This window comes from Apodemus sylvaticus, chromosome 10 (genome assembly GCF_947179515.1).
Source record: "Apodemus sylvaticus chromosome 10, mApoSyl1.1, whole genome shotgun sequence".
NCBI lineage: Eukaryota > Metazoa > Chordata > Mammalia > Rodentia > Muridae > Apodemus > Apodemus sylvaticus.
This window is the reverse complement of record NC_067481.1, coordinates 24,300,089-24,327,009: the sequence shown is the minus strand read 5'-3', so window position 1 is coordinate 24,327,009 and position 26,921 is coordinate 24,300,089. Positions and strand designations below refer to the sequence as shown.

The 26,921-nt window shown below is 53.4% G+C and overlaps 1 protein-coding gene across 1 annotated transcript; it reads left to right on the top strand.

Annotated features, from left to right (window-relative positions):
* Positions 1-1,407: 1,407 nt before the first annotated feature.
* Thra (thyroid hormone receptor alpha) lies at positions 1,408-26,905 on the top strand. Its single transcript, XM_052194316.1, has 9 exons — positions 1,408-1,628; positions 13,250-13,613; positions 16,260-16,327; positions 17,041-17,141; positions 20,024-20,171; positions 21,091-21,296; positions 22,108-22,254; positions 22,724-22,982; positions 23,497-26,905. The coding sequence occupies exons 2-9, from the start codon at positions 13,561-13,563 to the stop codon at positions 23,745-23,747; spliced, it is 1,233 nt and encodes a 410-aa protein (XP_052050276.1). The 5' UTR covers positions 1,408-1,628; positions 13,250-13,560; the 3' UTR covers positions 23,748-26,905.
* The last annotated feature ends 16 nt before the right edge of the window (positions 26,906-26,921 follow it).

Below are 26,921 nucleotides of genomic sequence, written 5' to 3'. Positions count from 1 at the left end.
CCTTTTGTATCAGGAGCCCCACCAGAGGCATTTCCCCTTTCCCTCATCTCTTGCAAACCCTTAAAGCCCCTTGTAAAAGAAGTGAGTCCATTGGTTCAGGGTCTAGGTGGCTAAGATGAACAAGGGCAGCCCAACTTGGATAGACTGTTGGTCAGCGTCCCACTCAGCAAACGATTCTATCCAGCATGAACTGAACGGTTAGAAGAGCAGCTCCCCTGACACACTCTCTGGCCTGGCTCCTCCCCAAGAGCAGGCTGTGGAGGCAGGGCTCCGCCCTGGGAGCCGTGGGAAGGCTATGGCCCCCGCTGGTAAAACTGGGCTAATGACAGCGGGGGAATCGGCGGGGCCAGAGGGGGGTGCTAGGGTAATTAGACCTCTGCTTGGCGGTAGTAGATCCCGAGATGAAAGGGGCTCTGGCGTCACTGGCAGGGTTTTATGTCCATGAATGCAGAGGTGTGTGTGTGTGTGTGTGTGTGTGTGTGTGTGTGTGTGTGTGTGGCGCACGTGCGTGCGCGTGCGCGCGCAAGGGTCCGGAACTGGCATGGAGACCTCTCCTTTGAGAAAACCAGTCCACCCATTTGCAAGGCACTCTGCCGCTTGAACCATTTGGCTTTTTAGTGGTACAAGCAGGAGAGGAAATACCACCTCAATGAAGCTGGGAGAAAAGGGGCTGTAGCGAGTCTTGTCCGCCCCCATTCCCCAAGCTTAGCATAGGAGTATATTGTTGGGGAATGGCTGGTGAGCAGTGACTAGAAAGAGCTTCCATGGAGAACAGAGACGTTTGCAAGAGGCGGCAGTGGATCCAGCATTAATGTTAGAAACGAGAGAGAAGGCACCATGTGGAACGAACCTCCAAAAGGGCTAGAAAATAGGATGGCTGAAGTTAGGAGGATTTCAGAACCTGTCCAACCTTTGGATTTTGTGCTCTTAGCCTGGACGCTGTAATTTGTTCAAGGTCACACAGGGAGTTGCTCGAAAAGAAGGGACCCGAACTCTGAAACAAACTACCCTTAGTGTTTGGTATCTGGACTTCCTCCCGGATTTATAAGGTGCAGAGATCTCCTCGGTCCTTCTTCCCCCTACCCCAGGGTACAAACCAGAACACCCCCTCCCCCAATTCTCCCCGCGAGTGAAAGCTATTTTATTTGAAAATGACATCTTTCTCAAAACGTGTCACCGAGCGTCGCTCCTGGACGGAGCCGCGGGGGTGGGGGTGGGGTGGGGGGTGAGGTGGGCGAGTATGAACCTGGTAGGGGCTAAGGCGGTAGAGGGGCTGCAGGGCGGCTGGCCAGGGTCCGGGGAGCGGCGGGGGGCGAGGGGCGGGGAGCGGCGGCTGCGAGGCGGCCTGCAGGGAGCAGCCGCGAGCCGGCCGGGCGGGCGCGCGGAGCTGGAGCCCCAGCCGGAGCGGGGCGGGGGAGGGAGGAGCCAGAGCGGCCGCCGCCTCTGCCGGAGGAGCCGCGGGGCCGCCACACTCGCCCCCCGCCCCCCCCCTCCGCGCTCACTCGCACTCACACCCCGGCGCTGGAGGCGGGCGGCCCGGGCCCCACCGGCCCCCCATGGACGCCCCCGGCACGGGGCGCTGAGACCCCCGCGTCGTCGCTCAGCTCGGTCCAGCGCGCCAAGCCGAGGTAAGGAGGAGGGAGCGAGGGGGCATTAATATGCAAATGCATCGCGATTGATTATGCAAAGCCGCGGGTCTCTGGCCAGCTCGGAGGCGGGCTGGGGGCGCCCAGGGGGTTCCCGCCGCCGACCTCAACCTTTCCCGGCGCCCGGGTGACCCTGTCACAGCCCGAGAGCTAGCCACTTACGCCCTGGGGAAGAAAGGTGTTGTTAAGTGGTCGGTGGGCCCCGGGGTTCGCCCGCGGAGATGGCGTCTGGGCCTCCCCTTCGAGGGCCCGCCCGGGCCTCTGTCCGGCCGATCTGCTGCGCATTCCCGGGCTGGGCCCCGCTGCCTGCCGAAGCTCCCCCGCCCGCCGCGCCGCGGTTTGTTTACGGTGTGCCAGAAGCCTGTCGTGTCCCCTCCACCCCCACCCCCCAGCAGCCAAAGAGACCGAATGGCCTTTGCAAAGCTGTCTCTAGCTACGGAGGGCAATGTGGGTGCGGCAGGGTTGGGGGGGGGGCTTGCATGGGCTTGGGGGAGAGAGAAGCCCCCCTTCCCTCTCCACCTCTCCAGTTGAGCATGGCTTTCGGGTTGCAACACTCCTAATTGCAAAAACGCGGCGGGTGGGGTGGGGTGGGGGAGTGTGAGTGTGTAGTAGTGGGGGTGTACTTGATGGTCCCTGGATGATTAGGAGAATCGCTAATCTGTAGTTGGGGAAGGGAGGGAGAAATGGACCCGTGTTTTGTGTGTGTGTGTGTGTGTGCGTGTGTGTTCTCCGTTTCCCTCCCTTTGCAACGTGTCTCTGGTGCCCCTTTTCTGTCTTGGGCCCTCCCTTGTCCAGTGTGAAAAAAAGGCCTGGGAAGATGTCAGAGGCAACGGAGAGAGCCACCCATCTTAGGGACTGGAGGGGGAGCAGACTGAAGGAGAAAGCCAGGGAGATGGGAGCCTGCCCCTGAATGCTGGCTCTGGACCCAGGAGGGGGAGGGGATGAAGGGGCCATTGTCCAAGATGAAGGGGGAGTCAAAGGTGACCTGCAGACACAGATATGCCTACACAGACAGCTACATGCACACCCGGGGACACCCAGGCGGATTCAAGGACAGGAGCTCCTGGACACACCCACATGGGGACAGGGAAGAGGCAGGCCGCCACTGCATAGTGGAGCTCAAGGGGTGGGACACACCCACGGGAGCAGAGCAGAGAGACGGCCTATGCACATACCCACGCACAGGTTCACAGGGAGATGCTGTCACACAGGGGTAAGGAGGAGTCACTGTCACCCACAGGGAGAAAGTCACTATCGAATGCATGCATGCATGCACAGCAGTTGCACAGAGCCCTACAATCATAAAAGACTTTATCATTCCGAAGCACCCGCATGTTCACATGTGCCCAGTCATGCAGCCATCACTGCTTGCCATGACAATCACTGTCACTCAGGCAAACAAAAACGAAGCTACACATCAATACATATGTACACAACTTAGCAACAAGTATTTTCCTGGATCCAGCTGTGGAGTTGAGGTCCTGTAGACAATGAAATCTTTACTACTGAGAAAATCAAATTCATCTGTATTAAAAGACTCTTCTGCATAATGGTGCGAAGCATGCATTCCTGGTAATATAGTCTTCTTACCATCCAGTTACTAGATGGCACGTGTCTTAAGAGATGGGAGACTCTCTAGAAGAGTCCTGGATCCCACCCAGAGCCTAGCACAGTATGTGCTCTGTAAACACTTGTTAATTGATTGACTGTGGGAACCCCAGGCACAGGTGCACTGTTTTACACCTAGTCTCACAGGTGCAGGGGCCATGCACAGGGCTCGGCTGCAGTCACAGGTCCCACCTGGCAGCGGCCAGATAACCCTACAAGATCGACACATGGTTGCTGGGGCAGGAATGTGCTTAAATGCACACAATCACAGACGTTTCCCCTTTGGCTTCTTGCTATCTTTTAAGCTCAGGCACTGTGTAGCAATGGGCTTTCCCCCTCCTCTTTAGAAGGACAGAGAAACAAGAGCAAAGTGGGTGCAGGGGGGTTCCAGAGGGCCGAGTCATAGGCCTGCAGCAGTGTCCAGTGACTTCTAGCAGCTGGGCTTGCCCTAGTTGCTGGGGGAGGGGTGTCTGGAGAAGAGTTGGGAGTGGCTCTCTGGCCCTCTCATCCCTGGCCTATAAGCCAGTGTGGACCTGGCTGCCTCTGCCTGGGGATATTGGCTGGGCCTTTCCTGGGGACCCTAAGTTGTCCCCAGCTGAATGCTTGCCTCCCACTGCGAATCCGCCCCTTTTCTCACCTCTGGCCCTCCTGTCCAAACTTGGAAGCTTTTCCTTAGGAGGCCATAAGCTGGCGAGTGGCTGAGTGAGTGAGTGAGTGAGGTGTATTTTTGACTTGGAATTTCTAACTCTGTCTCTCTCTGTTGCTGTCTTGGGGTGTCTGACTCTCTCAGATGTTTCTCGGGCCAGTCTGTAACGTTCTCCCTCGCCCTGTGCTCTGGCTCTGTTTCTGACACAGCCTCTTTTTCTCTGAGCTGGTGCTAGCACTCTTCATACTTTTCCAGTTGTTAATACTCACATTCAGGTCCTCTGGCCCGCCCAGTCTTCCTCTGGGGTCAGTAGGAGGTTGGTGGGGTGGGGTGTGGGGGGGCGTTCAGCTGGCTGCTCAGGACATCCTGCACTTCCTCGACGCTGCAGCTGTGGCTGGCCAGCGAATTTGGGGGGGCTGGGAAGGGGAGTAGGTTACTTCGTGTGTCAGACCTCCTCAAGCTGGCAGGCCCATCCAGCTCAGTGGGAGCACCTTAGGTTCGAGCTACAGCTATTTAAGGAGCCGGTGAGGAGGCTCCGCCCCTAACTGGACCCAGGTGGGAAAACCATGCCCACCCCACCCCCACCTAGTGCAGTGGCAGGAGCTGGCAGGACCCAGCTGGGTCTGAGTTAGAACTTGCGGCCTTTCTTCCCATCCCTGGCAGCTGAGACCCACCTCAGAGATGTGTCCCAACAGCTGTGTCTTCTTTGCCCAGCCTCATGCTTGATTCTGAGGGTGCAGCTGTTTGCACTGTGCCAGTTGTGTTTGGGGAGGGGGCAGACTGTAGCCCACCCATGAGGACAGAAAGGGTGGTTCTTTTAGGGAAGGAAGATGAACAGAAGCTGCTGACACAGGGGACCCAAAGCCTGTGGGGGGCAGTGCATGGGGGATGGGCACGAACATGCCTGGCCATGCTCCTTCTGGCCTTGGCCTGCTTGGATCAGAATATATTAGTAATGATTCTGTCATAGACTACTCCAGACTTCAACAGAAAGATAAACTGAGGTTTGTCACAGGGGCTACATAGCCAGATGAAAGGACAAGGTGTCCTTATTCTAGCAGGACATTGCAGGGTTTATGTTATCATGGTTAAAAGCCGGATTTTGTTGTTTGCTTTGGAGTTCAACTACCTAGGTTGGAACCCTAAATGCCTCTTGCTAATTGTGTAACCTTGAGAAGACTTTAATTTCCTTCTTGCCTTATCTGTAAACTAGAGATGATAATATCTAACTCATCTAGCTTTTGACATTTATAGATGTTAAAATATATTAAATGCTTGGGAAGCTGAGTCAGGAGGATCAAGGCCAGTCTCACCTACATAGAGAGTTGAAGGCTAGCCTGAGCTACGTGAGACATTGAGATAGTTCACATCTATCTCAAACAGATAGACACAAATACACTGCTTTAAAAGTGTTCTGTCCCTAATCAGGTGTAGTGAATGGCATAAGGGCTGTAATCCTAGCCCTGCCTGGAAAGGCTGGGGAAGAAAGACTGGGAGTTCTAAGCCAGCCTCACAGACAAAGCGAGGCTTCCCAACCCCCACAAAGCACCTAGTTCATGCCTGGAGACCCCTTATTTCTGGTAGAAATTGGGTAGAGATGTAGGTCTCCTGACCATTGCAGGAATGGGAACGGAAGCGAGGAGAACAGGGAGTGTCTACCACCTCACCCTCTGGAGCACCTCTCCTGCTCACAGCTGTTTTTTTTTCTAACAAGACCCACAGCAGGCCTCTGCCCTGCCTCCTCTGACCCCTCAGCTTTTAACTTACAAGGAGCCCTTGGCATCTCAGCCTGAAACACACCTCCTCGGCTAAGGGCACCTACGCGAATGCTGGGTGTCACGGCATCTCTATTGGGACAAACCTCAGTGTTGGCACTGAGAGACCCGGAGAAAAAAAAGGAGTACCCAGTGAACAAAGGCAGGGTGGGCTCCTGCAGCCTAGGAACTTGGGGAGGAGAGCAGCTGCCTTCCTCCTCCTTGTGGTCCCATCACCCCAGCTACCTACCAGGACCCAGTCCCGGCTCACAGATGCCAGATTGCTCTGTACACAGTGTCCACTAGTAAAAGGTGGTGGCAGAGAGGCCCCTGACCAGCACCTTGCACCTGGAGATCCTAGGTCTATCCTGGTGTCTCTTACTTGGCTGTGGGTCTAAGGAGCAGGATCCTCTTTCCCACAAGCCCCGTTTATTCAGCCCCTGCTCTTCAAGGTGAAGTAAGGACAATAAAGGAGCAGTGTCTGTTAGTAGATTGACTTGGAGCCTTTGGTGTGAGAGATGATCTCAGTTCCAGGTCTCATGGCTGCTGAGGCGCTTAGGGGAACTTTGGAGCCTCATAAGGGGAGGCAGGTGCTGTGTGTGGACAGAATACTGGCTGGGAATTGGGGTCTGGGTTTCAGCCATTCACCAGTTGTATAACTTGGGGCCTGGCTTTTTATTATGTATTACCTGCTGAGAGTAAGGGTCAAGACCATAATATTGGACATAGGGCTGTGGCTTGCTAGCAGAGCTCTTACCTGGCATGCATGAGGTCCTAAGTCTGATCCCTAGCACCGCAGGAAGAAAAGACAAGACAAATAAGGCGAGATGTTAGCATGCCCAATCTGTACCGCTGCCTGGCGTGGTAAGCTGTTCCTGTGGATTTCTTTCTCCTCCCCAGGCTGGGGATGCACATGCCACCAGGAACCAGAGACAGTTCCGTCTCTCACTGAGACATCTGTGCCTCTCACACAGCTGGACACGTGTCCTTTTGCCTGATGGGCATGAGCCAGGGGGGTACCAACAGGGACCTCCTTCCTGTTTGTCAGAGAGGTCAGAAGTTCACAGGTAGACGGGGAGATAGCATGGATATTATTGCACCTGGAAATACTGTCCTGTCCCTTTGCTTTGGAGGAGGGCATTCGACCTGGAAAGCAGGGAGTTAGGGTTTACAGTTAGTGCCAGGGGCACAGCCACGCCCACTCAGCAGTGGCAAAGAATGGTGGCTTGAGCCAAGCAGCCACCCACCTTCTCGCCTTCTGCCTTCCTCCCCCTCCCCTTCCTCTTGTGAGGAAGAGATGAGCTCCTGACGGAAGCCCTGGCTGGGTGTTTCATTTTCTCTTTTACCAGGCACGGGAGGAGGAGGGGACCAGCTTTGGTGACTATCTGCATTTTCATAGACATCAGTGAGTGGGTGTGTTGTGCATGCATCCATGTGAGAGTGTTTTGTGCATGTGTGGGCTGGGTAGGGCTCTGAATATCTCCTGGAACGGGTACTGGAGCCCTGCAGTTCTGCGCATGCGGGGTGAATGTGTGAGTCTGCACGTGTCCATGTGTGTGCCTGAGACTCAGCTGCATTTGCTGTTCTCTCTCTCTCTCTCTCTCTCTCTCTCTCTCTCTCTCTCACACACACACACACACACACACACACACGAGATCTCTCTCTCACACACATACACATATGATTTCTCTCTCTCACACACACACATGATCTCTCTTTCTCACACACACACATACACAATCTCTCTCACACACATACACACATGATTTCTCTCTCTCTCTCACACACACACACTGATCTCTCTCTCACACACACACACATGCACGATCTCTCTCTCACATGCACACAATCTCTCTCTCTCTCTCTCTCTCTCTCTCTCTCTCACACACACACACACACACACACAGGATCTCTTTCTCTCTTCCCCTTCTATTCTCTCCTTCCTTCCTTTTCTATTCTTTCTCTCTCTCCCCCTCTGTGTCTCCTATCCTGCTCTCTGCCTCTCTCCCTCTGCCTCTGCCAGTTCTGACTGGGTGGGGGCTAGCTCTTGCCTCCCTAGGGTGCCTAGAAGAACATCCTGTCTTTCTTTTCCACTACACCATTCCTTCCCTTCCGAGGTGACGCTTTCTGTGGCTGGCAGACAATTTCTTCTGCTTCTGAAGAGCAGAGTGCAGGAGTCCCCCCAAACCCTGTGCCCATGATGCCATCTGCCGCAAGCGCCTTGGCCCCTTGACATTCATGCCTCCAGCGTTCAGCTGCCCCAGCTCCAGCTCCAATTACCCTGTCGGCTGGGGGTGGAGTGAGGAGACTATACTATGCCCAGTTTTGTTTTGTTTTTATTTTGGGGGGGGGTGCTCCAAACTCTGCTTTCTTGGAGACTTGGATCTCCTGCTGCCTTTTCTGAGGGGAATTGGGAAAAGGAGTATAAGATCTGGTGGAGGTGGGGTATCTGCCCATCCGTCATTTAAGTGTGGGGGCTGGGCATGGCCAGGGAGGTGACTCTAGACCCAGCATGGTTGATATTTTATGGAACTAGCCTGGACTAGGGGAAGGAGAAGAAACAGGTGGGAAAGACTCTAGGGGTGTGGCTTGGGAGCACCGGCTTTGATGTTAATACTGGGCATGTGGCCCAAGACAGGCTACTGTTTATGTCTTTCTGTCTTTGACCTGCAGGGGGGAATTTCCTGTTATATTCTTTGTGGTGGTGGCGATGGAGAAGGGGACAGGGAGGATCCTTTGTTTAAGCAACCAGTCCCCTGCCATGCGTGTCCCCCGTCTAATTCCCATCCCCTCATATTAAGGCCTCCAGTAGCTAGGAAATCTGACTTCTGGGTTATCGCTCTTAAGTTCTAGAATCCCAAGCAAGATCCCACCCAGAGGTGCTGCCTCTCTGGGTCCCCACCCCCACACCTATCTATAAAGCTGTGCCTAAGTCTGTGTGTACTTCTCTGACACCTGCCAAATAGTCCCTGTCTTTCCTGCCTCCAGTCTCTCCCGGCACTGGGATAGTCGAGAACTGGGTGGGGCAATCCTGCCCAGTCCTTACCTGAGAACAGAACAGGGTAGGGGTCTGTGAAGGAGGGAGAGGCCCCAGCCCTGGGGAGGCATCTGTCTCAAAATATAGGGTGTGTGTTGCTACCACAGGTCCTCAATGGCCATAGATACCCCCTTGCCACTGTTAGGTTGGGGGCTACTTGTGGGAACCCACGTTGGCACCGGGCACGTCTGCACACAGATGCCTATTTGCCTGTGCATGCCTGTCTATGTTTAGGGCTCCAGTGGCTGCCGTGGCCTCTCCACATTACCCTTGATGATTCCATAGTATGGAATCAGGACATGTATGCGGAATGATTGGGAGTTGGGGAGGGGGGTTCTTCCGCCCATCCTAGTAGCAAGCAGAGGAAGGGGAGAGTGGGGTGTGAACCTACCCACAGCACTATTAATAGCCCACATGCCAGGCCACCAAGAACCAGCTGTCACCGTGGAAACCATTTCAGCTCCCCCCTCCCCCAGCCTCCATGGGGTGGGACTTAGGCAGGGGAGAAGCACCCCCCACTCATCTTTCTTTGTTATTTCCCTTTCTCCCTTTGTCTCTTTCATCAGCCTCTCCTCCCTTTAACTGTTCTTCCCATCTCCCCCCTCCTCTCCTGTCTTCCTTCTCCCTGCTCCCTTCTTTCTTGGCCCCTGCTTCCTTGACACCCCTGGCTCTCCCGCCAGCACCCTCCCTGCCTCGGCTCTTTGTTCTTCTCTCTGTGTATTTTTCCCCTCTTTTCCCATCATTCCCATTACCCGGCTCTTCCTTTCTTTTCTCTCCTCTTTACAATAACTTCCCTACCGTGTGAGCGTCTGTGTGTGTGTGTGTGTGTGTGTGTGTGTGTGTGTGTCAAGGATGGCTGGGTTTTCTTCAAAGCCTTTAGGACAAAGTTCAGGGGCCCCAGAAAAGTAGAGCCAAGACGGGTACAGATGCTCAGAGGTGTGCATACTAGGTGGCCAGGGAAGAGGCCCTGCTGGCAGCCTCGGGAGTCCTTTGGGGGTATCCCAAACTCCGGAGTAGGACAGGCTGCAGTGGGAACCTGGCACGACGCCCATGGATGCCGCATTGGCTTCTTGTCCCCGTCCCCTTGTTGCGGAATCACTTAAGCTTAATGAAATGCTTCCCCTCCACGGGCAACTAGCCCATGCTGCCACGCAACAGCTCTTATCTGACTAAGAAAGAGTGGGTCGCCAGGCCAACAGGCAGATGGGTCCGCTGTCCAGTTGTCCATCTGAGTGCCTGCACCCCATAGCTCTACCCCCTCTGTCTCTCTGGGTCTGAGCTCTCTACCTCCCCCTGCAAAAGAGGTGCTAGAAATGAGCTGGGGAATCCTAAACTGGACTCCAGAAAGAGGGAAGGGAGTCTGCTCTTCGTGGTGCCTATCCTTGGCATAACAACAGCCTTCTCCACTAACCTTTTCCTACCTGTGGCTAGCTAGCATGGACTCGCATGGTTCATGCCTTCCTGCATGCGGGGCCTCTGCCTGGGCTCTGTGTAGTCTCAGAGGCCCATATGTCCCTGGAGAAGTTTTCAGGTGTCCCCAGGGGTTCTAGACTCTTGCTAGATGCCAAGCAAATGCCTTAAGAAGTGAAGACAGCATCTTGACCCTCCTCCGCTGCCAGGAGATAACCATAACCTGGGCCACAGCGCATGGCACTAGGGCACATTTAGCTCAGCACAGAGGTGGGGCAGACAAGGACCCTGCCCCTCCCGCCGAGGGCACGTGCAAGCCCTTGGCAGTGCCCAGACACATTTGGAGTTAAGGCTGGGCCAGGGAGGAGAGAGGGGAAATAAACAGGGTGGCTTAGATTGGCACTGCCCCAGGTCTGCCTTGTAACAACTGGTAGTGGTGGGATACTGGGGGGGAAGGGCATCTCCAGAGCTGTGGCCCGAGGCAGGAGCTTCCTATGCCACTCCTCCTGCTGGGGTTCCCTGCCAGGCCCTGCCCACAGCCGCTAATACCCATTCCTACACACCCCACACCCCAGCATTCTTTGCCTGCCCCCAAGGCCTGTATCCCCAGGGCTGCCCCTCTCTGTGCTTGCCCACTCCTGGGTCTGCCTCCTCCCTTCCCTGGGGGCGCTCAGGCCTCCGGCTGGCGAGTGGATTTTTCCAGCTTCTGTAAACAAGTGATGGCAGTGTGCCAGGCGGGCAGGAGACAGGCGGGGGCAGCACCGCAGCCAGGGTGTGCCAAGCACTGAGGCACGGTGGGGAGGGGGGTGCGGGGAGGGAGACACCCAGACCCAAAGAGAGAGAGGGAAAGAAAGAGAAAGATTCAGACAGACAGATGGACTAAATGAAACCTTCCTGGGCACGGAGAGCATGGGAGGCAGAACGGTCTCTATTGTCCAGCCCCCAGAATGCTTCTTGCGGTTGCCCCTCTGTTCTAGCTAGGGGCAGTAGGCCCCAGAGCCCAGTCCTGGGCATCCCCACCCACTTCTCCTCCTCCCCCACCTCCACCCCTTAGGGCTGGCTATGCCATTATAAATTTATAACAGGAATTTCTCCACAAGCCAAGAAAAACTTGACCTACTTTCTTGACGGCTCCCTGGGCTGTCTCCCCGCTCACCCCCCCACTCCTGTCCAGCCCCCAGTGCCCAGTCCTAGCCTGGGGGTGTCAGAGTCAGAATGGGCCCCTTTTCTGTGCTCCTCCTATTCTGTCTGCCCAGGGCTTGCCTGAGTGCAGAGCCCTGTCCTGTTGCCCTGCCCCTACCCAATGCCCTGCCTTATCTCTGCCCCCTCCTCTCGCCCTGACTCCTTATCAACTCAAGGGGGTGGGGCAGGGGGCCCAAGGCAAGGTCTCTGGTACAGCAGCCACGTGATGGAGTTGGCCGTGGGAGCCCTACCCTTTGTCTCCCTCCTTTATGTCTGCACCTGCCCATGTGCATACACACGGGACGGCACAGGCCTGCATCAGAGTCACAGTGGGCAGCTCAGAGGAGCTGGGGGTGGGAGCTTGCTCTAGCACTACCCAGTTCCTAGTAGCAGAGTTGGGCTAATTTTAGAGACAGGCTGTGGGGTTGTTAGCCCCAAGTGAACTCGAGGGAATTGCTAAGCTTTCTGAGACTCAGTTTCCCCATCTGGAAAGTTGTTGTTGTTGTTGTTGTTGTTGTTGTTATTTGATGTTATAATGTTTGGGTTTTGATAGAGTCTCACTGTATAGCCCAACCTTGCCTCGGATTTGCCTCCTGAGTATGGGGAGTATAGCTATACATCACTACATCTGAATCCATCAGGGGAAGAAGATTTTTGTTTTTTTGTTTTTTAAAGATGTGGTCCTTAGCCCAGACTGGTTTTAAACTTACTGTGTGGCTGAAAATGATCCTGAACTTTTTCTTCTTCCTCCTTTTTTTTTGTTTTTAATCTTTTCTTTTTTTTTTTTTAAGATTTATTTATTTATTATATGCAAGTACACTGTAGCTGTCTTGAGACACACCAGAAGAGGGCATCAGATCTCATTACAGATTGTTGTGAGCCACCGTGTAGTTGCTGGGATTTGAACTCAGGGCCTCTGGAAGAGCAGTCGGTGCTCTTCACCACTGAGCCATCTCTCCAGCCCGACACTGAACTTCTAATCCTTCTGCCTCTAGCTCTTAAGGGCTCTCACATGCCTGGCCCTTCTGTCTGCAGAGTTCCTGGGCCCCCTTCAGAAGGCATGGCTGTTCAGTCACAGATCTCCTCTCCTTTTCCCCTCACGGTGAACGGCAGCTCATCAGCTGAGTCAGCTATCCTTAAACTGGATAAACAGTGGGATTTGGGACTTGGTGTGAGGGATTTAAAAATCCTTAAAGGAGCAAGGCATGGTGGCCATGTACTTATTCCCCAGCAGAGGCAGGGGGATTTCTGTGAGTTCTATAACAGCCTGATCGATATAGTGAGTTCCAGGCTAGCTAGAGAGACATAGTGAGGCCTAGACTCAAAACAAAATGAAACAAAACAGAGCAAAACTCCCCTGGGGGCCGGAACCGGGGTTTCACGAATGCCCAGGAAGCTGAGAGTCAGTTCTCTTTTGCTTCTGCTGTCCTGCTCCTTCAGGACACTAGTGTGGGGCAGGGATCTAAGCCAGAGGTAGAGAGAGCACAGGCCTGGCCCGTCCCCACAAGACACTAGTGCGAACATTCAAGGCCCCAGCCTGCCTCTGTGAGGACCCCATGCCTGTGGGGCACATTACTTGTCTCTGCTCCCCTCTTGCCCTCTAACACTGATGAATCCTAAAAGAAACCTTGGTTAAAGGGTGGTAACAATAGCTAATGTTTAATAGGCGCTCATCAAGGGCCAGGCATTGGCTCGAATGTGAGAATCCAGACTTGTTACCTGCTACATAGATGACCTCACTCTTTCCCTCCATGCCTCTCTGTGTCTGGGGCCTGCGTCGTCATAGCTCTCCGACTGCACCTGCGATGTCATGTTATTCTGGTTCTGTTTCTGTACCTACCCTCCATCCCCACTGCCATTTTGCTACAGGCCCCTGAAAGCTACTAAATATCTCTGCCAAATCTTACTCACTGACATACTTTTATGGCAACGACTTCTTACCCCTGCCTCTCTCTTCTCTCCACAGGTATCTCCAGACAGGACAAGTCTCTGAAGACTTCCCAGTCCCTAACCCAGTACCTTTTACTAGCTTGTCCCTAGCTCTTGTCCCACCAGCCCCTCCCGGGCCCCTCCCACCACCTGCCCTCCCGTTTTTGTTTTTTTTGGGGGGGGACTCAGGGCATGGTGTGAAAGGCTGAGTACAGAGGGGGGTACTATGGGTGCTGTGCCCTAGGGCCTGGGTGGCGGGGGGTGGGTGGCCTGTGGGCGTGGGGGGGGCAGTGTGCCCACCCCAGTCTCTTGGCGTGCTGGAGGGCATCCTGGATGGAATTGAAGTGAATGGAACAGAAGCCAAGCAAGGTGGAGTGTGGGTCAGACCCAGAGGAGAACAGGTAAGGCATAGTCCCTACTCATCGCCACAGACGTGGACAGCTCTCTGGGTAAAAGAGAGCTGCCCTCTGTTTTTTTGTTTTCTTTTGTTTTGGTTTTGGTTTTTTCCGAGACAGGGTTTCTCTGTGTAGCCCTGGCTGTCCTGGAATTCACTCTGTAGACCAGGCTGGCCTTGAACTCAGAAATCCGCCTGCCTCTGCCTCTGCCTCCCAAGTGCTGGGATTACAGGTGTGCACCACCATGGCCCAGCTTGCCCTCTGATTTAGACACTGACTTTTGAGCACCTCTGGAGATGGACATGAGGCCAACAGGCCTGCTGCCTACCTTTGCCCAGGGGCTGAGAAGCTCATTTTGAAGGGGGAGGTGATAGGAAACGGAATCATTACAGGCAGCAGACACTCGGCCCTTCTTTGGCAGTTCTGAGCCATCTCAACACCTCCCACCCCCGCCCCGTTGTCCCCTCTCCATCAGTACCCTCACTTGAGCATGTGTGATCTCAATGGCCTTGCCATTTTGTTCTTTCTCCCAGACCATTCACCGCCTGTCCACAAATAAGCGTGCTCTCCACAAGCCATGGTGCATATAACATAACATTTCCGGGTACAGGCACCAATGACTATTGGTCACAGCCCACACTTATTTTTGGAATCTATTGGAAACCCCACACACTCTTCCTTGTTCACGGTCCAAGGCGGGTACTGCCATGCAGCTCCTCCCAGGAAGTGGAAGTACACATCAGCTATGAAGGCTTTGCTTCCACATGGGTGAGGAGGCGTCACCTTGCACACACAGCTAGGGAGAGGTTACCTCCCGTTTGCACTGCCCTGAATCAGTTTAGAGGGTCTCTGCTTTCCCTGTCTGCTCCAAGTGGCACAGAGCTCTGTCCCGTTTGGTGTGGTGTCCCGAGAGCAGGGTACATCCTGTGCCTATGGCCAGGGAGATAGTGGGGGTGGGGTGCTCTGGGGAGCAGTGTAGCTAACCGTTGTCTAGGAGATCAGGTCCTGAGCCAGAAGGCCAGAAGCTTGGCCAAGCAAAACCCTTGTGCTCAAGACTGGTTGTTTGGAGGGTCAGAAATAGTAGATGGAATTTGTGGTTGTGCAAGTGGGGTCTTGGGTAAGAAAGCCCCTTCCCCAAAAGCCCTCATCTCATGCCTAGACTTAAGAGACAGACTGTTCTCACCATATAGCCGCCACTTGGATTGCCTGTATTTCCCTGTCCACACTTCTGGGAATGCCTGCCCTTAGGTCTTGTAAAAAGGTAGAAATGACGTTCCTAGTCCTTCAGAGCTGAGGCACCTCTTCTCCTAGCCCTCCCCTCCCCCATGGCTTTGTGCCACCTTGTGGCTGTGCATGGAACTGCACCCAGAGGCTCTGAGGCTGGTGAGAGCCAAAGCCTCCTTCCTGCTCAGCTGGGCCGTAAGTGGTCTGAATTCCCCTGCACACTCACACCACCAGAAGGCTGGAGGCAAGCCTGACCTTCCAGCCTTGTAGGAACCAGACAGGGGTAATCCCCAGGGTGTGTGGAGCACGAGGCTGTCTGTGACCGTGACCCTGGCCAAGGTCACTGTGTCAGTGTGTTGGGAACTGTATCAGGCCTTAGGAGGAGAGGCCCTGGGACATGGCACACACAGGGTGGTTGTGGAAGGTTATACAATCCTTGCATGCGTAGAGGCTTATGTAACCTGTGTGTACTGAGGTTATGTAACACATATGTGGAAAACCTGGCAACATATATGTGCAGAGGCTAAGAGTTGCTAAAAATACCATGCATGGAGAAGTAAGTTCAGGGTCCCTTCCTTGGCTGATGCCAGCATGGTGTCCCAGTGTACAAAAGGCCTCTTGGTTTTCTGGTTAGTTAAATGGAGGCTGTGAACAGGGTAATCCTGATATTTTCAGTCAGCATGGGTTATTTAGTGTTTGTACATGACCTAAAAATTGAGCAACATGTTCACATAGGAAGAGAGGGGCAACAGCACCATTAGGTGCCTGTCCAGAGCCTTCTATAGCACCTGGGCTCATAGCAGACGTCATAGAATACATTTGAGAATGCCCAGAAAATTGCATGAGATTGTAGCTCCTAAGGCTTATTACCATACTTGGGTTTATACTAAAGGCTGCATAGTTATTCACACATGTGGGTGTCATATTGCATATATATATATATTTGAAAGGTTACATAGCTTTAAGACTATTCCAAGGAGCATTTTAGCATATTTGGCATATATTAAAGGCTTAGCTATGTGAGCGTCTCATATATTGTGGCTGTAATGTATATATGTGTGTATGTGTGCCTTAGAACAGTGCCTTCGTGTGAGGGGTGTCTGTGTGTTTGGGAACCTTTGAACATTGCTTATATGTGAGGTGTATATGTTTATTTTGGGGTTTCATTGCAATATTTGTCTGTGGGAGCAAGCTGGGCCCTAAAACATGGTTTCGGCCCCATCTCAGCCCTTTATCTCCCCCATGCAGCTATCGGATAGCTAGACCCCTTCTAAGCTTCGTCAGCTGATATAGGGATGGGGTGGGAGGTAGAATAAGGGCGTAAGATGGGGGGCGCCTTGCCTGGGGGGGCAGGGGTGAAGTCTCTTAGGTGGGAAGGGACTGCCCAGAGGCTACGCTGTGTGATTCTGTCCACTTTGCCTCATGCAGTGCCAGGTCACCAGATGGAAAGCGAAAAAGAAAGAACGGCCAATGTCCCCTGAAAAGCAGCATGTCAGGTGAGCCTGGCTACATGTGCCCCTCCCCCCCTCCCATCACATTTGTCCTCCTCCAAGGCTAGGCCTGGACCTCCTCTGTCTCTGGAGGGAACAGGCTGCAGAACACGGGGTGGATTTGTCTGGATTGAGAATAGTGATTCAAAACCTATCCTGGCCTTTGAGGAGGATGTAGGTCAGGAAGGGCCTCTTTGACCCTCCCGTGACCTCCTTCCTCAGCAAAGGTGCCACCAGCCTCGGGGCATCTGTTCTCAGATGCATGGTTTCTTCTCCCAGTCCCTTAGGCTATTCCATCCCTTAGATGAAACACGGAAGAAAGCAAAAGTGCCCTACTTAGGCCAAGTACAACAGCACCTACCTGCTGTTAGAGCTGTTTGGGATACAGGATGGCTAGGAGGATGGCTTAAACAGGGGTTCAAGGCCTGCCTGGGGAACATAGTAAGAGCCAGGCTCAAAAATAAATACATGGAAGTGGGCTGGGTTCCTGAATCGACAGTCAGAAGAACTACTTCCATTATATATATCTGAAGGGAAAAGGATGGACAATCCCCACCCCCTCCCCACCCCCATGATTTTTCCTTTCTACTTTGAGATAAGGAACCCCTTCCTCCGTGGTGCTGAGCTGGAGGAGAAAGGCAGAGCAGGGTGGGTACAGTGTAGGAGCCTCCACTGGGCTCTGCCCAGTGCCTACTGACTCCGCCCTTTTCCCCTCCCAGGGTATATCCCTAGTTACCTGGACAAAGACGAGCAGTGTGTGGTGTGCGGGGACAAGGCCACTGGTTATCACTACCGCTGTATCACTTGTGAGGGCTGCAAGGTATGGACGAGTCATCTCCTGTTCCCCGTACACCTGGCGTAACTCAGTCCCTATAAGCATGTGACCTAGAGTGTATCCCTTTTTCTTCTCCTGCCTTTATCTGGTCACTTGTTCCTTCATAACCCTTGCTGTGACACTTATATACCTTGTGTCTAACTTCTCTGAGCCTCGGTTTCTTCATTGATAAGATGGGGGTGATCACACTTCCTTCATCATAGAGTTAGTAAGCAAATTAAGTGAGCTAATTCACCTGGCACAGCTTTAAATAACTGCAGGGGGGGGGGCACAGCTGAGGTAAGACTGGCGACTGCGATAGTCTTTAATACAGTGCGGAGCACAGAAGAGCACTTAGGGTCAGGCGTCGTTCATCCTTAGTGTGTTAGGAGTAAGGGGTGTGAAGCTAAGTCTGCTGCACACCTGGGCTTTTAGCACTCGGGAGACTGAGGTGTGAAGATCATGAGTTTGATGGGCATTGGTGGCGCACGCCTTTAATCCCAGCACTTGGGAGGCAGAGGCAGGTGAAGTTCTGAGTTAGAGGCCAGACTGGTCTACAGAGTGAGTTCCAGGACAGCCAGGGCTACACAGAGAAACCCTCTCTCTCAAAAAAAAAAAAAAAAAAAAAAAAAAGAAAGAAAGAAAAGAAAAGAAAAAATGCCAGGCAGTGGTGGCACACGCCTGTAATCCCAGCACTCTGGGAGGCAGAGGCAGGCGGATTTCTGAGTTTGAGGCCAGACTGGTCTATAGACTGAGTTCCAGGACAGCCAGGACTATACAGAGAAACCCTGTCTCAAAACAAAAAACAAAAAACAAATTCCCCCCCCCAACCCAAATCGTGAGTTCAAGGTCACCCTGGTTCCAGGACAGCCTCAGCCACACAGGAAGACCCTGTGTCAAAAAAAGAATGCCCAGCCAGGCGGTGGTGGTGCATGCCTGTAATCCCAGCATTCAGGAGGCAGAGGCAAGCAGATCTCTGAGTTTGGGGCTAGCCTGGTCTACACAGTGAGTTCCAGGACAGCTAAGGCTACACGGAAAAACCCTGTCTCACACCTCTCTCGAACTAACACACAAAAGGCATGCACACACACATTGCAGAAACAGAAGTTTCTCTCTCTTAGTGTCAGCCAACCAAAAACCAGTCGAGATCCCACGTTTCATAGCAGTGTTCCTGGAAATAATAGTAGCAACATAGCTTCCTTGAGCAAGCAGCTTCAAGGACATCCAGGTCCCAGAGGAACACGCCCCAAAGACAGAGGTGCCCCTCTCCACTTCTTTTTTCACTTTTCCTTAATATCTCTCTTTTTTAAATTGAATATAATCTTCATTTACATTTCAAATGCTAAAACCTTTCCCAGTTTCCCCCTCTCTGAAAACCCCCAACCCCTCCTCCCACCCCCTGCCTGCAATTATATGCCCCTCCACCCAACACACTCCCACCTCCCTGCCCCCCCCTCCACTTTTAGAGCTTGCTTTTGTAAGTTTAGAATGAAGTCCAGGAGTCTGTATCTTGGTGCAATAACTTTCATTCACCCCAGATCTGGACTCTCAGACCTCAGTAACTTCTACAGAAGGCCCAGTTTTGACATCCAGGTTAAATTTACCTTGCACGAAAGGCACATGCCACGTGCCCATCACAAAGTAAGGTTCAGCAAGTACTAGAACTCACCTTGCTGTCATCCTGATTCTTCAAGTGTTTCCTTTAAAACAAAGACTAGAGCCACAATTCAGAAAAAAGAAAAAGCTTTCAAGTTATTAACAGTCCCACTCTGTGTATTCTCTTGAATACTATTTTATAAATTGCATTTGCAAGGATAATAGGCAAAATAGTGTCTATGAGAATGCTTTTGGGGTCAGCATTGCCTTTAGTCATTAAGCAAGATAGCCAAGATATTAATTGGACTTTCTAGATTTTTTTTTCTTTTTCTAGAGACCAGGCTGGCCTCAAACTCAGAAATCCGTCTGCCTCTGCCTCCCAAGTGCTGGGATTACAGGTTTGCGCCACCACTGCCCGGCAATGCAGTGCTGTTGTTTGGCTGCTTCCTTGGACTTCACAAAGTCTGGGTTCCATCCCCAACCCTACATAAACCAGCTGTGATAGCACATGGCTGCAATCCTGCCACTCCAAAGGTCAGAAGCTCAAGGTCACACTTGACTACATATGGAGTCTGAAACCAGCCTGGGTGGCATGAGGCCCTTTGTCTTGAAAAATATAGTATGCTTTTTTGTTGCTCTTTCAGTCTGCTTTTGATTTTTCGAGACAGGTTTTTTCTGGGTAGTTTTAGCTGTCCTAGAACTGGCTTTGTAGACCAAGCTGGCCTCGAACTCACAAGAGATCCACCTGCCTCTGCCTCCTGAGTGCTGAGATTAAAGGCCTGTGCCACCACCACCCTGAATAATACATTTAAAAAAAATTTTTTTTTTGTTTTGTTTTTTTGGATTTGGTTTTTGAGAGACAGGGTTTTTCTGTATAGCCCTGGCTGTCCTGGAACTCACTCTGTGCCTGTAGGCCAGGCTGGCCTCGAACTCAGAAATCCACCTGCCTCTGCCTCCCAAGTGCTGGGATTACAGGCGTGTGCCACCACCGCCCGGCTTAAAAAAATAATTTAAAGTAGACTTCTAAGGCCTCGCCACACACCACAGCAGCCCAGGCCCAGTGCTGACCACCGTGCTCCCTGTTCTTAACTTCTGCTGGTACAGACTTTCCTCACCCTTCTGCGACCTGAGGGTAAGGACATGGTCAGGGTCCAGCAATCCTGGCCCCACAGTGACCTGAGGATGCCAGGTGACACTCCTTCCTTTGCCCCTCCCCTACTCAGCGAACTGTGTAGCGGGCTCAGGAGATGAAGTCTTAATGATGTGCCCTGTTTCCTGCGCCTCCACCCTAGGGCTTCTTTCGCCGTACAATCCAGAAGAATCTGCATCCCACCTATTCCTGCAAATATGACAGCTGCTGTGTCATCGACAAGATCACCCGGAACCAGTGCCAACTGTGCCGCTTCAAGAAGTGCATCGCCGTGGGCATGGCCATGGACTGTAAGAGGCACCCATGGGGCAGTGGAGTTGGGCAGCTATGATGGGGTTTAATAGCAAGGGTAGCAGATCCCTTCTGGATACCTTCGGGGCAGAGTGGTATCCAGTATCCCAAATCCCAAAGGATTTGGTACCCTGATCCCAAAGGAAATGGAAATCCTGTGTAGCTTTTTTTTTTTTTAAGGTTTATCTATTTTATATATATGAGTGCTCTATCTACATGTACACTTGCATACTAGAAGAGGGCATCAGGCCAGATCATATTATAGATGGTTGTGAGCCACCATGTGGTTGCTGGGGATCGAACTCAGAACCTCTGGAAGTGCTCTTAACCACTGAACCATCTCTCCAGCCCCTCCTGTGTAGTCTAGATGCTTCTTGGGCTTGAAGACCTTAGAGAGGGAGTTCTTAAGTAAAAACTCCTGTGCACCGAACCTAGCAGGGTTCCTGCTCCCCAGGGAAAGCACATCTAAATGAGGCGGGGCTCTTTCCTCAACTGTAGGTTGGTTAGCAGGGTCAGCTAGCAAGTCCCCCATAGCTGAAACCTGAACCTGTTCTTCCTTGGACTAGCCTAGCTGGAGTTGACTTGGTCCCAGTGATTAAACATGGTTTGTAAGCCGGGCGGTGGTGGCGCACGCCTGTAATCCCAGCACTCTGGGAGGCAGAGGCAGGAGGATTTCTGAGTTCGAGGCCAGCCTGGTCTACAGAGTAAGTTCCAGGACAGCCAGGGCTATACAGAGAAACCCCATCTCGAAAAAAACAAAAATCAAAAAAAAAACAAAAACAAAAACCAAACCCAAAACCATGCCAGCCTATTGGGAATTCCCCATACTTGGGAAGTCATTTGACCTTTGTACTAGGGAGAATAATTTCTGAGCATTGGAGGGGGTTTGCCATGCAAAGTGCCTTTTTCCATAAACAGTGGTTCTAGATGATTCAAAGCGGGTGGCCAAACGCAAGCTGATTGAGCAGAACCGGGAGAGGAGGCGAAAGGAGGAGATGATTCGCTCGCTGCAGCAGCGACCAGAGCCCACTCCTGAGGAGTGGGACCTGATCCACGTTGCTACGGAGGCCCATCGCAGCACCAATGCCCAGGGCAGCCATTGGAAACAGAGGCGAAAATTCCTGGTAAGAAGGCATGCACAGGGAGAACTCAGAGGCTCACCTCTCTTGGAAACCATGGTTTAGTCCAGACCAAATCTGGGGCCCTGTACCTGTTGGCCGTTCTGATTTTGTACTCCTGTACACATGTCTTTGCTTTCTGGGGCCTGCCTGTTGCATCTAGTGGGGTGCTCTGTGAGAACTGGGTCTAATCCTCTGAATTCCAGGGCAGAGCTAACCCACAGGGACCAAGGAGGATATAGTCACATAACAGTATTTGGGGCCACCTGCAGGGGTGTCCAACCATCCACTGCCAAGTGGATGATCAGTTTGGAAGGAGATAGGCTGACATGGTAGAGCATGCTAAGAGGTAGAGAATGCACTAATAAGTTTGCAAGCATCAAGCAGATGTGTTTGCAAAGGACTACTTGTAGGACTCTGGCCATGCCACTTAGCTGTGCTAGGCCTCTGTCTGGAAGAGTGGGTGATTCTGTTTTCCATATAGGTTTGTGGCAAGGATCAAAAGGAGCTATGTAGAGCAACAGGCAACCAGCCTATAGCCTGGCATCATGCTTTCTGGCATTATGGCTGCATTTTTATCGCAGTTTATTAACTACTGTTCACACCATTATCAACATCAGTAATTTTGAAATGCTGTCTCTGGTCTATCCTCTCCCCCAAAGTTGAAGCCTTGAGGCATAGACAGAGCTGTATAATAGGCTCTGCTGGGACTTCCCCCACCCCAAGCTGCCTTGGAGCTCCCCCTGGTGGGAAGGGAGTCTCCATGAGTGGGTGAAAGGGGTCTGCAACCCCAGCTGACCCTCATCTCTCCTTCTAGCCGGATGACATTGGCCAGTCACCTATTGTCTCCATGCCGGACGGAGACAAGGTAGACCTAGAGGCCTTCAGTGAGTTTACCAAGATCATCACCCCGGCCATCACCCGCGTGGTAGACTTTGCCAAAAAACTGCCCATGTTCTCCGAGGTGAGTGGCAGACGGAAGGAGAGGCTTGTTAGAGGGAATCCAGGTCTACTTCCCAGGTCACAGAGCTTCACTGGGTATCCCTATCATGTTCTCTGGACATAGAGTGATTCTTATAGACCAATATTCAACACATGAGTGTATGCACACACACACACACTCTCTCTCTCTCTCTCTCTCTCTCTCTCTCTCTCTCTCTCTCTCTCTCCTGGAGTGACCATTCTACCTCCAGGCAGCGTGACTCATCTCTTCAGTCTGCAAACGCTAACTAGAAACAGGCTGCTGTACTAGCTTGGGACCTTGTCCAAGTTACCTACGTGTTCGGGAGAATGATGGGGCCACACCCTTAGACATAGCTGTGAGATTTGAGTGCAATAGTGCATGGGTGGGCACGGCCCGGCACAAGGTGGAGGGGGGATTGTGGGGCATGGGGAGGATTACTGACGTGGTCTGTGGTCCTGCTATTCCACAGCTGCCTTGCGAAGACCAGATCATCCTCCTGAAGGGCTGCTGCATGGAGATCATGTCCCTGCGGGCAGCTGTCCGCTATGACCCTGAGAGTGACACCCTGACCCTGAGTGGGGAGATGGCAGTTAAGCGGGAGCAGCTCAAGAACGGTGGCTTGGGCGTAGTCTCTGACGCCATCTTTGAACTGGGCAAGTCACTCTCTGCCTTTAACCTGGATGACACGGAAGTGGCCCTGCTGCAGGCTGTGCTGCTAATGTCGACAGGTACCTTGCTGTGGCTGGGAGGTGCCAGACAGTTCTCAGGGTTCTCTTGCTTGCCTTTCTCCTTAATCTCACAAAGGAAGACTTGTGCCTTCCCTCCAGGCTCACGCTCTGTAACCCAGACCACCCTCTGCCCCGCCAGCCTGGGCTGGATTATATTTCCTTTGCCTTCCTGTTTGGCCCCAGACATATTTATTGCCTCCGACTATCAACCCCAACCCTCTCTCTGCCTATTCTTCCTCAGTTTCCAGCTTCCCTCTCCTCTCTGCCCCCTCTCGATTTCACTGTCTTCTTTATGGATTGCTTCAGAGCCCCAGGCTTTCAGTGTCCCTCCCTGAGCCCCAGTCACCTCCCCCTGCTAGGTGGCTGCTGCTACCGGCTTCCTTCAGTGCTCTTTTCTTCCCCTCGTCTCCCCTGTCGCTCTGCCTCAGTTTCCCCTCATGCCATCCCCCATATTTTCTCCTGCGGCCTTCCTAGACCCTCTCGCCCTCACGCCTCACGCCTCTCCTCCCCACAGACCGCTCCGGCCTGCTGTGTGTGGACAAGATTGAGAAGAGTCAGGAGGCCTACCTGCTGGCATTCGAGCACTACGTCAACCACCGCAAACACAACATTCCGCACTTCTGGCCCAAGCTGCTGATGAAGGTGACTGACCTCCGCATGATCGGGGCCTGCCACGCCAGCCGCTTCCTCCACATGAAAGTCGAGTGCCCCACCGAACTCTTCCCCCCACTCTTCCTGGAGGTCTTTGAGGATCAGGAAGTCTAAAGCCTCAGGCGGCCAGAGGGTGTGCGGAGCTGGTGGGGAGGAGCCTGGAGAGAAGGGACAGAGCTGGGGGCTGAGGGAGAACCCCCATCTCTTCTCTCCTCCCTCCCATCCTTGGATAGATGCAGCTCCCATACACCCCTGCACTGCCCAGCCCCCTCAGAACCTCCAGCCCTTGGACAGGGCGATAAATGAACTTGCTATGAAAGGCAGTGTGGGAGGCTAGGACCCGAGTTCTAGAGTCTCTGGGATCCCCAACCTCTAAGAAAGTAGGGGAAGGGAAGTAGAAGAACTGAGAGGGACAAGCCATCTTGACTGTAGGGTCAGGAGGAATGAGGAATAGGGGCAGGTGCCCTTACTCACCCCTGTACACACAGGAGAGCCCTGCCAAGTTCCTTGGCCTAGATTTCCCTTCAGGCCACAGGTCTCTACTTCCCCAAATACCTGGGTCCTGGGTGCAAAGGACAGCTTAGCTTGGCTTGGCTCCTCCCCTGGAGGCTAAAAAATGGTAGTCATCCTAACTGCACTTTGGAAACCAAGCGAGGGGAGAAGGTAAATGAAGAAAAACTAGACAGAAAAAACACACAAACAAAAACAAAAAACAAAAAAAGAGAGCGTTAGAGAGAGAGAGAGAGTGAGAGAGATGATATTAAGTTATTAGCTGAGGCCACCCAAGGGGAAGGATCCCCCACCCCGCCCTTCCCACCCACCCCATGCACTTTGAGAGCTGCCCTTCCGACCCCCAGAGAGAAATCCCCTCCCCCCCCCCCCCCCCCCCCGCAGACCTACACAGGTAGGCTGCCACTCAGAGCTGTGAGAGAACACAACAGGGTCCCGGCATGCCCCTCGCCTTGCCCCCCACCCTTGTGCCCCTTTGGCACCGCACCCCAGTACTTCTGCTCTCTGCCACTTGTGCCCGCTGAGTTCCATCTACCTCTCACGCTGGATGCCAGCTGGCCCCTCACCAGCCTGCCCTGTTGCCCACACAGCTCCCCTTTCAAGTGCCCAGCCCCAGGGGCCTCCTGTCCCCCTCCTCCTATACCTTGGCACCCACACAGGAAAAACTGTGGCCCGGGCTCCTTCCCTCTTCATATCCTGCAGTATTAGCTACAATCCAGATGCTGCTGTGTGGGGGTGGGGTGGACATGTGTGTATCCCAGACCCTCCACCCCGTGGGACTCCTGTTTCCTGTCTGTCTTCGGGGCTCCCCTCGCTCTCCTTACTGACTCCCACTTGATGCTCTAGCCCAGACGTAGGGCAGGTTGGCATGCAGTGGGGGCATTTCTATCAGTGGCACTTAGCTGGGGCCCAGGGGAGGAGGCAGTTGGCTCTCCTCCCTTTTTTTTTTTATTTTTTTATTTTTTTGAGGCTCTTTAAGCAGCCACCGCTCTGCCCCTGGGAACCCTCTCCCTTCTTTTCTAATTCAGGGACTTTGGCTTGAGCCGCCTCCCACCCTCGGTGAGGAGTGCTCTGTTGGTCTGCACTTGGGTGAGCTGCCCCTCCTCCTCCCTCTCCTCCTCCTCCCTTTGGCTAACAGCCCACTCCTCTGCAAAGAGAGAGAGAGAGAGAGAGAGAGAGAGAGAGAGAGAGAGAGAGAGAGAGAGAGAGGAAGAGGAAGGAGGTGGCCCTCCCATAGTGGAAGGGAATTGAGGAGAAGGAGGAACCGAGCAGACCAGTGGCCCTGGGCTCAGGGCTGCATGTCCGGCAGGGATGGATGGGTGGACATAGATGCCCCCGGAAGCCATGGGGAATGGGGCAGGGGGCGGGGGCGGGGTGCCAGGGCTTCCCGCGCTTTGCACTATTGGGGCAAAAATGTCTTAAGCAGTGGGGAACCTGCCACCCCACTCTGACCCTCAGCCTGCCACAGCCCCTACACACACACACACACACACACACACACACACACACACACACACAAGGCAATGCTTTGCTATCCCAGAGCAGTGCCCTCTGCCACTGTTCAGGTGTTCCAGCTGGGCAGAGGGCCTGGAGGAGCGTCTCCTGTCACCTGTGCATGTGCCTGCCCCACTCCTCGGGGCCCCTGGGCCACCTGTGCTATCTTCTTCGTCTCTATCTTCTTTCTCTCTCCCGGGGTACTGATTCTGTACCCCTCCAGTCCCATGGATAATTCTCTCATACTTCCTTCCCATACCGGGGGGCTCAGTGAAGTTCCCCACCTGCCTGCTGTCCCCCTTCGTCCCCACTCCACTCCTCCCCTCCATCCCCATTCTCAGCCATAGGCATGGCCTCTTACAGGCACTTGGGAATTTCCCCCTCCCCCGATCATATGAGCTGTGAGCCCCTTCCCCTCAGCCCTTCCCCTTCCCCTCAGTGATGTGGAGTGTGTGTGTGTGTGCGTGTGTTCCTACGTGTGAATGGATGAGTGAGTATACGTTGTGGGAGGAGCCAGAGAGACTCAGGAGTGCCACGCACCTGCTCTAGAGAGGCAGCTGTCCCAGTCCCTGCTGTGGAAGTGGGGGACAGGGCCCTCTCCTGGGGGCCATTGGTGCTAATGGGGGGATGGCCTTGGCATGGGTGCTTAGCATGCCTTCCCCCAATGTTGGCCCGGGGCACTAGGGCAGGCCGGGTGGGGCAGCAGGTGCAGTATTGATGGGAGGGATGGGTTGCTGGGAGAATGTTGGGGGGCCAGGCCAGGACAAGGGGGTGCCAGAGCCATGACCACTACCCTGCCCTACCACTGCCTCTCCATCTCAGTATTCCCCCACCCCCATCACTTATAACACACATACCTCATCCAGCCTCCTCCCTGCTCAGACTTGGGGAGGGTGGGGGAGGAGGAGCCCCTACCCCTTCCCCGGGTGGTGGGTCTACAGGGCTGGGAGAGGGCAGGGCGTGTGACACAGACACCGTCCATAAGGGGGAAATTACTTCCTGCCCTAGGAACTCCTGGGTGGAGGGGACACTACCCAGAGGCGCTACTGAATGTATGAGAAGCTGGTGCTGGGGGTGGGGGAGGGGGTTGTGGCTAGAAACAGGGAAGGAGATAGGTCCTTTCCCCAGAGATGGGTGGGACCGGTAGGGGTGACTTGAGGGGCTCCTACTCCTGCCCCACAGTTGACAATCAGTATGTCTGTTATGTGCGATTTTTCACCCCGTTGTGTTTTGGGTCAGGATTTTAAAGAAAGATATTTTTATGGTAATTGTTGCTCGTCTATT

Coding starts and splice junctions, on each gene's coding strand:
- Thra (XM_052194316.1), top strand. CDS start 13,561: ATGGAACAGAAGCCAAGCAAGGTGGAGTGTGGGTCAGACCCAGAGGAG. Junction 17,142..20,023: donor TCACTTGTGAGGGCTGCAAG/GTATGGACGAGT, acceptor CCTCCACCCTAG/GGCTTCTTTCGCCGTACAAT. Junction 22,255..22,723: donor AACTGCCCATGTTCTCCGAG/GTGAGTGGCAGA, acceptor GCTATTCCACAG/CTGCCTTGCGAAGACCAGAT.